The sequence below is a fragment of the Vipera berus genome (genome assembly GCF_964194415.1).
Source record: "Vipera berus genome assembly, chromosome: 7".
NCBI classification, from domain to species: domain Eukaryota; kingdom Metazoa; phylum Chordata; class Lepidosauria; order Squamata; family Viperidae; genus Vipera; species Vipera berus.
In genome coordinates, this window is record NC_138209.1 from 19,340,138 (window position 1) to 19,350,206 (window position 10,069).

Sequence of the window (10,069 nt, forward strand, 5' to 3'; positions counted from 1 at the left end):
GACACCCCCAGCACTTCCAAGAAAAGGAAGTTTAAATCCTCCACTCAGGAGGTGACCGGCAAACTACAGGCCAAGGCTATTTCTGCCAAGAAATCTTCTAAGGCGGCTGAGAGGGAGGCCAGCAGGAGGCACCAGACCTTAGAGAGACAATTCTCCAGGGCACAAAAGTGACATGGTGCTGAGGCTTCTGGAATGTCATTTCCTGCTCCCATGGAGACCTCAGTCTTTGGTCCACAGCTTGCTCCTTCTACCTCAACTGTCCCAGGGGCTGTGTCCCCAGGAGGAGAATCAACGTTATCTCCATTTACTGGGACAGCACAGGTGGAAATGGTTCCTTGTAATGAGACATCTGACTTCCAGATTCCCCTGTCAACATCGAAGCTCACACATCCCAGACCTGAGGAGACATGCACGCCCAGAGCGTCTGGGTCTTGGTCCTCAGAACCTCATGTCTTGTCGCAAGAGCAATTGCAGGCCCTGATCCAGGGCATAGCTTCTTCGATTCACCATTGAACCAGACCCGAGTCGGTATTGTCAGGGGCTCCTTCTTTCCTCTCCCAGGCAGAAGTGGCTGATCTCCCCTTCTAGATCTTTCAGGAGCTGATTCTCACTTACAGGAGATTATGATCGGATGGAACAGGGGTTGTTGGAGGATGAGGACATGTCTCCTGATCCTCCTCCCTTCATAGGACTTTTTAATCCATCTCTCTTTAAATCAATGTTCCACAAGGCCAGCGGTGTTACAAAAATTGGCTCTAGTTTCCAGGAAGGGCCCTCCACCAGCCAGGACACAAGTTTGGTTTTTTCACAACCTGCCTTTATCCAACAGCACATCCCTTCTCCCCTGTTCTTGGACACAATACAGGCTCAATGGGGGACACCAGGCACATTTCCCCCACTGGGGGGAACAGATAAGAGGTTATTTAATGTGGATCCCACACTTCTACAGTGTTAGATGTTCCTGCTGTGGATGATCCATTAATGTCATTGTTCTCTTCCTCTGCGGTGTCAGGAGATATGGCTGAGGCCCTGAAGGCAGAAGACAGGAAATCAGAGTTCACTTCGCAGAATTCACCAGGCCACTGCATGGGCCATAAGAGCGGCTACTTCCGCCTCCTTTTTCGCCAGATCCTCCATTCTCTAGCTCAGTCAACTATAGGCCAGAATTCCACCGGAGGAGGTACGCTTGCACCAGGATTTGAGCAAATTAGTGGCGGCCTCAGAATACACAGCGGATGCGTCACTACATGCTGCCAGATTTTCGTCTCGATCCTTGGCATCCAATGTCACCGCTCGCAGACTTTTGTGGCTTAAGCATTGGCGGGCTGATGTCCGGTCCAAGTGGTGCTTAGCGGCTGCCCTATACCGTGCTGGTCAGCTATATGGGGAGGTGCTGAATCCTTATCTGACAGAAAGTAGGGAGAAACGCAAGGTATTATCTCACCCTTTCAAAAGAGCGGATAGGAGGGCTACCACTTATAACCGTGGGTATTCCTTTCGATCAGGGTCCAGATCCATGTTTGGCCAGTCCTCCCGTTCTTTTCCTCACAGGCCAGAACGTCAATTTGACAAGTCCAGAAATAGGGACAGGGCTAGACAGCAATTACAGACCAAACGGTCCTTTCGTGGCGCAACAGGCCGTCCCTTCCGGCGGTACAAGTGACTACAGGGCGGGCTCTCCCATAGGGGGCAGGTTGGCCGTCTTCTCACACATATGGGAGACCACCACCACGGACCTCTGGGTCCTCAACACCATCAGATTCAGCCTGTCTCTGGAATTCAGAGACATTTCGTCCAGTGTCCATTATCCAAAAGTCCAGTAAAAATTGGTCTCATGAGGGAGGCCATCCAACATCTTTTGGACATCCAGGCCATAGAACCGGTACCAGTGGTGCAAAAGGGACGGGCTTCTACTCCATTCTGTTCGTAGTTCCCAAGACCTCGAGGGGATGGAGAGCAATCCTCGAAACACACACTTGACATGCAGGAGGTTCAAGATGCAGACGCTACAATCCATATTGGCCGGCATCAGAAAGGGAGACCTCCTGACATCCATCCATCTCACAGAGGCATATTTACACATCCCCATCCTCCCTGCTCACCGAAAATTTCTCAGGTTCTGTTATGCAGGCTGCCATTTTCAGTAGAGGGCCCTACCCTTCAGTCTATCATCGGCTCCCAGGGTGTTCACAAAGGTCCTGGCAGCGATAGCCGCACATTTGCGATCCATTCCGGTTCATATCCAATGTTATCTGGACGACATCCTCATTCAATCCTTGGTTCAGTAGGCTCATGCGGACCTGGATTTGGTTCTCAATACTCTTCAAGACCACGGTTTTTCTGACAATTTCGAGAAGAGCCAGACAGTTCCCTCCACCCGCCTTCTTCACTTGGGGGCGGTAATAGATACAAGGTAATGCGAGGTTTTCCTCTCTCAGGAATGTCAGGACAGCATCCGGTCCCTGATTCTCAAGGTCCAAAGGGAGTGTGTAGTCGCCCTGGCGTTGCTTTCTCAACTGTTGGGCAAAATGATTTCCTGCATAGCAATTGTTCCTTGGGCCAGACTACACTCCAGGCCCTTGCAATGGTTCCTGCTTCCGTTTCAGAGACTGGGCACCAGTTCTTCCAACCAGAGGGTGCGGATTCCGTCACGGGTCCTAACATTCCTCCAGTGGTGGATTTCCCCTGCGATGGCCAAGGGGACCTTGTTTAAGGAACCCATCAGGCTCACCCTGACTTCAGACGCCAGCCTGTTGGGCTGGGGAGCGTACCTACAATCTCAGATGGCTCAGGGCCAGTGGTCCCGGTCGGATTTACGGCACAATATAAATTGATTGGAGCTCAGGGCCATACACCTGGCTCTACGCCACTTCCACTGCGCAGTGGAGGGTCAACACATGCTAGTCCTCACGGACAGCGTGGCGGCAAAAGCCCACGTAAACCACCAAGGGGGTACCGATTCCAAGTCCCTGATGGCTGAGGCTCAGTTGTTGGGATCCTGAGCAGAAACCAACCTCTCCTCCCTCAAGGCCGAACATATCTCGGGACAGGCGAATCATCAGGCGGATTTCTTGAGCAGGGTGACAGTGGATCCCTCCGAGTGGCGCCTGCATCCAGCTATCTTCAAAAAGATATCGGAGAGGTTGGGTCTTCTGGTGTTGGACCTATTCGCTACTCCAGCGAACTCCCAGCTCCCGAGGTTCTTTTCCCGGTTCCCGTCTCCAGGGGCGGAAAGGTTAGATGCTGTCCGCAGCCCGTGACCCGGAAGTCTGCTATACGCCTTTCCTCCTTTACCCCTGATCCCGGCAGTTATCCAGAAGATATTGCAGGAACAGGCGGAGGTAATACTAGTTGCTCCACACTGGCTAAGACGGCCGTGGTTTGCCGACCTCGTGGGCCTATCAGTCTCTCCTCCATGGAGGATTCCTCCAGACCAAATATCACTCAGCCAGGGGAATCCTACATCACCCAGAGCCCCAGTGGCTCTAGTTAACTGCCTGGCATTTGAGTGGCGACTCCTTTCGCAGGCGTCCTACTCTTCAGACGTCATTACTGTGATGCAGGCATCTCGGAGACCCTCTACTAACAGGATCTATGATTCCATATGGAAAAATTTCTGCACCTGGTGTATGCAGCAACAGCTAAGCCCAGCATTGATTACCATCCCACAGATTTTGGACTATTTGATGGAAGGTCTTAGGAAGGGGCTGTCAACCAATACAATATGTAGGCAAGTGGCTGCTCTGTCCACAATGAGTACATGTGGCAATTCAGCGCCCTTGGCTCAGCATCCCATGGTGTGTTCCTTTGTTAAGGGAGCGACTAACATCAAGCTGCCCGTGGTGCAGGGATCTGTCCAAGGTCCTACAGGCTCTCACTTCTCTTCCGTTTGAGCCCATCAGAACCTGTCCCCTGGGGTTCCTGACACTTAAGTTGGCCTTCCTAGTGGCCGTCACATAGCTAGGCGTATTTCTGAGCTGGCAGCCCTATCTATCAGGGACGACTTGTGCATCTTTCATGCCGACAGGGTGGTCCTGCGGTTGGCTCCGTCTTTCGTTCCCAAGATCAATTCCTTATTTCACAGGTCGCAAGAGGTTTTGCTGCCAGATTTTTGTCTCCAGCCATTTCATGACTTGGAACGTAAATGGCACACCCTGGACGTCCGCAGAGCCTTATGTCGTTACATTAAGCGAACAGCTTCTGCAAATCTGAGGCCCTCTTTGTTTCGTTCCAACCTTCTTCAAGGGGCCAGAAAGTGTCTGCCTCTACCATTGGCAGATGGATTAGGGCATGTATAGCAGAGGCGTATAAGGCACAGTCCTCACCAGTTCCTAGTCGGATCACCGAGCACTCCACTCACAGTGCGGCGACTTCAGCGGCGTGGGCAACGCAAGCGTCGATCGAGGAGATTTGTAGGGCAGCGACGTGGTCATCGCCTTCTCCTTTTGTGAGGCATTATAAGCTAAATCGATTTGCCTCAGCAGATGCCTTGTTTGGTAGGGGAGTTCTCCAGGGAGTAGTGTCAGATGGTGGAACACAGGCCCAGACTGCTTTCCACCCATAGGGACAGTGAGGCTTTGGTATGTCCCATTCTGTTGTGGATTCTCCATCGATCATGCTGGAGAAGGGGCGTTGTCTTACCTGAACGCCTTTTCTCAGCATGACGATGGAGAATCCACTCCCACCCATTAGGTCCATCGGGTCCTGTGTTCAGGGACTTATTTTTTTTCTTTTTTTGAGCCACCATATTGTGAGGTCATCAACGACTCCGCCTCTGTCAAGACTGGGATACTGGCCAGAGGAAGAGGCGGGGCAAAAGTTTTATTAACTTGGTCTCAGGGCAGGAAGACAAGGATAAACCCATTCTGTTGTGGATTCTCCATCGTCATGCTGAGAAAAGGCGTTCAGGTAAGACAACGCCCCATTTCTTGTCTTCCATTTCACTTGCTAGCAGTCTGTAGCCTGGGTAGCTTCCCACATTTTCCCATTAGACATTTCTTACTGGAAAACGTGGGCAATCCCAAAAGCTAGAGATCTGTCACCTCTAAGAGTCAAGCTCCAACACAATTGCAAGAGAAATTGAAAGAAATGCTCAGGGCTCCTGGGAATAAAAGAAGATTTCAGCACAGGATTATTGACAATCGTCTTTCTAAACTACTTATCTGATATGTCCATAATAGCAAAGAACTGAAATCTAGTTGTAAATTGTCCATGTATTAGAGGAGACTGCCATCCTATGTGCAGTTTCATGTTAACGCTCGGACCCAGTATAATGTCCTTATGAAGAAACGACATAGGACTGAAACAGAGCAGCCACTGACATTTTAAAAGCCCCCTCCACCCCCTCCTATTTTTGTCATCTTCACTTTCTCCTTCCTAGGGATGAAATTAAAGCACTTTTTTTTCCTAGCCAGACTTTTCTAAGCCTGCAGCTTTCGTGGCTATGCAGTTCAGGAAGGAAAATTTGTCTCCTTACACTCTCCACAAAATGGGCAAATATTAGTTGCCTCTTGACCTACCACCTTTTTGTCAAAATAATTAGCAGAGTTCTTTTTTCTGTTATCTTTATAATATCACGTGTGTATCTATAGAAACATACGGAGAATTTTAGACAGTCTTTCAATCCTGGCGGATGTGTCGATTTCAACAGCTGCTGCTGCTATTTTATCTTTCTGGGCTACAGGATTCAGCGGTGATGATACTATTGCCTGTGCTGTTCCTCTTCCCAACAGGCACCTTAGGTTTGAAAAAGATAATCTAATGGTAAATTTAGCATAAAGTTACACTGCCCAGAGTCACCCTGTGAGATGGGCAGTCTCTAAATTTGATAAATAAATAAGATTAAAATAAGTAGGAGGAAGTGGAGCATTCAATTCATAGCCTTTGTAATCAATGCTGCATATAAAAATGAAAGAAAAGGCTCAAATCTTTCATGCAGCAAAGTGGTTTGCTGCTGGAACCTGTTTATGCTGTCAAAGGAACACCTGCAGTGAATATTAAACTGTCCTGAGAACAAGAGGCATATCTTGATGTGGCTAAATAGTCTAGGCCAAAAAAAGACCTTCCATTCAACTCTTGGGTAAACCAAAAGGCTTTTGAATCTAAGCTGGTTTCTTCCTGCCATGGTGACGCAGGAAAGAATTAGTATATGGAGACTGATTGAAAAAGGTGAATATGAAGATTGGCAGGAAATCAAGAGCCAAAAGGCAGGCAGGGGAAGCAAGAATTACAGAAAGCTGTCAAATGGATTCCAGTCCAGTCAAATTGAAATCACCATCTAAAGTCATGTCTTCCTGGCAATAAAAGTGAGCTTTTATCCTAGTCTGCCATACAACACAGCCTGCAAATGGAATTTGTGGCTAAATGAAGCCGAGACTAGCATAACACGAGCTACATTTTCTCAAGACAGCAGCTCCAAACACCTGCTCTATCTGGTACAGGCAAGACTGATTGGGAAAACTGAAGCCCACACATCAAGAAGATAACCAGCTCTGGTAGACTCTGATTCAGGCCAAAGATAGATTGTAAGAAATGGGTTTTGTTTTTCTGTCTATTCTGGCAATAATAGCTCCTAGAACACAAGCTTGTGTACATTCTTAGTAGGCTTCTGGAATGGAAGCGCTTCTTTTTTTCTCAGATTGTTCGTTTACTTCCCTGTCTATACAATTTAAGGAATTGGAAAGAGCAATTTGCATTGAGCTGCTTGAAAGATGCCACTTTTTGCTCCCTCCCGTTTTCTCTACCAGCCAAGTGGTGGTTTGATAATGTCTGCATTCATTTCAGCTTCATAGCAAATGCAGACAAAAGAGCAGCTGTTCCCAGAAAGGCCCAACAGGGAAGTTAACAATCTTACCTCTGTTTAACAGAATCTCTTCACAAGGAAGTGCAAAGCCTGACTTTCCTAGACGTCGTATCAAAACTCCGCAGCCACGAGAACAAAACGGTCGCCCAGCAGGCTTCCCTCACAGAGCAGAGACTCGCTGTGGAAAGCTGAGGAAGGGGGCGCCACTTCCACATTAGCATCATGTCACTGACCTCACCTCTTGTCCTGTCCTGCTGCTGTTACCCCAGCCGTGTTTTTTCCACCATCACTAATGCATGCGTGTAACATCCCCACACCACACTGTTATAGGTACCTCTCTAAATTAAGATTTCTAAAACACCCATAGCCAATTGTCATAGGATCCTGTCTTTCTTATCCACACGGCAGACGCATACATGCAATCTGCAGCCTTGTTGTCGTTCTCCTTGTATTCTTGTTGCTTGGGCCACATACTAGAATGTGCATGTTGTAGTCCTATAATAATGTAAAAGTGGTACAACCGTGATGACACCTCCCCTCAGACTCCCTACTTCCTCAGTAGAGGCAGCAAGACGGTTGAGATAAGGCTTGGGAGCACCCCTCTTTTTGCTGCTTTAGATATGAAAGAGGGAAATGAAATTTTGCTGCTCATTCACTGGTCTTGCCTACTAATGTCAATCCTGTGGTACCTAGAGATAAAATCAATAAAATCCAGTGCTCTCACACTTTCCCCTGTGGTTTGTCTTTGTATCCTGGTTTATTTTCACGGAGCCTTCAAAAACTTGCTGTGTGTTGTGGTAAGCTGTACCAGTAGGGTACGTGTGCATCCTATGTACTGTTGCCTAACTTCTCTCTGCCAGTATTTGAACAAATACACAAAATACACTGCTCTCCTTCTAAAACTTCCATTTTCTTGTGCCACACCTTGTCTGTTTTGCTCTTGTTCTACATAAAGGCAGAGCACTGGGGATTGTCTCCAAGCTTTTGAAATGAGGCTGAAGTCTGCCAGTAATTTTAATTCACTTTGGACTAATCTAAGCAACAGCCACTTGGTTTGAGTGCTGCAGCAACCTCAGGTTGGGATTAAAATATCTTTTAAAAAAGCTATTAAGTAAACCTCAAATGATTTCATAATCAAGAGGCAAAGCAATAATTTAAACAACATATTTATACCAGATCCTGCAAAAAGGAAGCATGCTACATCAATAGGTTCTATCTAAGTATCCTTAATTGCTTTTCTACCTATGCAAGAGCTCTTTTCAGTCAAATGGTGGGAATACTTCCACTAACTCAATCTTTTTGGTTTGACGGAGAAACTATAAGAATGTACATTCATAATTACAAAATTTGAAACCTGACCAGGTGTTCTATTCTGGAGTGCATTTAAATGTTAGGGATTTATGGAAGAATCATGAACAATTGTATTTTCCTAAAGTGCCTTAATTCTGCATCAACAGTAACCCAGTTCTTCAATTTATCTGGTTTCCAAGTTTTCAACAGACATATTTTCTTTTGCCTATTTATACATCTAGTATCTCAAAAAGCAGGTGATCTAACATCTGCCAAATTGTTTGAACTTCAGTTTTGGTAGGTCTCAGGCAACAAAACAACTAACAAAAGATTTCTGGGAGTTCTGATCCAGAGATCTAATGGAATATAATTTATATGTATTGCAAATGAAAACAAAGATTCTTGGATCTAAATTATATGACTTTTTCTTTACAAGGAGCTATTATTTACAAAGGAGGATGCCCATCAGAGATTCATAAATCACAAATGCAGTATTTTATCACATTCCATCTCAGCATCTGTTTATTTTCTCACACATCCAGTGAAATGTTTAAGTGAAACTTATATACATGAGAACAAGGAACAGAGCCAAAGTGTCACTCCATTTTATTTGTAAAACTAATCATACTAACAAATTGCATATAAAATGATTTATTTCAAGTAAAATACAGAATACTGCACAACTAGTAAAACTATGTTCATAAATGTATTAAAACATTCTGAAAATTTGCTTCTATTAAAAAAAAGACAGAGCATGATGAATCTGTTTCAATACCTTAAAAATTAACACAAAATAGTAGTGTTAATTTCATGTAAAAGTTCAATTTTGTCCACTGAAAGCTGATGGCTACTATATAGCATATTCTACTGTGAAAGAAATGATAAATTAGGTAAATATATTCACTTAGAGATGAAATAGGAGCATGTGGGAGTGAGATGACACAATCTCAGTCAAGCTGTACAGGCATGCACTTTCCTTGTAACAATACTTTCCATTATCAGTAAGTGTAATTGGCATTTACAATCAATTCAGCAATGCACAAGACTTTCCACACAGGTAAAGTACATTCAAATATAGTCAAAAGAGTAGGGAGAACCACAGTGGTAACTACAGTCATTGCCTTCATTGTGACATGCAATGCTTTAGAAAAGAAAAGGTTGGAAGTTAATGCAGCATCCCTAAACCTGACTTAAGTCATCCCCAATCTTCAGAAAATAAAACGTAAATACTTGTTGCAGGTAGACTTCTGCTATGCATGGCAGTTCTAACTTTTATGGTCATTTACATGCTGAATTAAGTTTCCAATTGGGATACCTCTGGGAATGTTGGAAAGGAATCCTGAGAGTTTAAAGACTTGCTGGGGAAGGCTGTTTTCTATTTTTATCTAAATTGATTTCATAGGACTGATTTTGAGGTTTAAATTATGTTCCCTAGGCAGGTCTTTCTGCATTTTTTGCTCTATCACTGCACAAATAGCTACATTAACATTTCCATTCTGACAAGGTGAATCTGGAATATCCTGTACAATACTTAAGGGTGCATCTCCTCTTTCTGCGAGATACGCAATTAACAGGCATCAAAGAAGAAAACAGTTATACATGAGTAAGGGCAAAAACAGTGTATACCCATACTGAAAATTCCATGTGTTCTCATCCATGATGTAGCTTACAGTGTTGAAAAAAAGCACAGGAATATAGGAACAGCATCTTCAAACTGGATTAAATGTCTGTAGAGGGCCTAATTTTTTCCCCTGCAATGTTCAGGAGACAGAACCTGAGGCCTACAATCCAGTTACAGATGTTCATATGTCATCTTAATTTAATACAACACCATTGGGAATAAACATATTAAAATGGGCTGTTTTGCTCCCAATCCTTCTTTTCAGGTATAATAACACCTCATTCTTCCTTTAGATTGTGTCAGGTTCAGGAATTAGTCTTCCGAATGAAAATGGAGGGAACAATTTCGACAGAGTA

At 45.1% G+C, this 10,069-nt stretch overlaps 1 protein-coding gene across 3 annotated transcripts in view; it reads left to right on the plus strand.

The window, feature by feature from the left end:
• Positions 1 to 7,516, plus strand: part of RAP1GDS1 (Rap1 GTPase-GDP dissociation stimulator 1) — a 104,223-nt gene extending 96,707 nt beyond the window's left edge. For all 3 annotated transcript variants that reach the window (XM_081332420.1, XM_081332421.1, XM_081332422.1), the window contains one exon: positions 6,867 to 7,516. In XM_081332420.1, coding sequence (XP_081188546.1) covers positions 6,867 to 6,994 — 128 coding nt within the window. In that variant the 3' untranslated portion in view covers positions 6,995 to 7,516. The remainder of the gene's footprint in view (positions 1 to 6,866) is intronic.
• Positions 7,517 to 10,069: the final 2,553 nt, after the last annotated feature.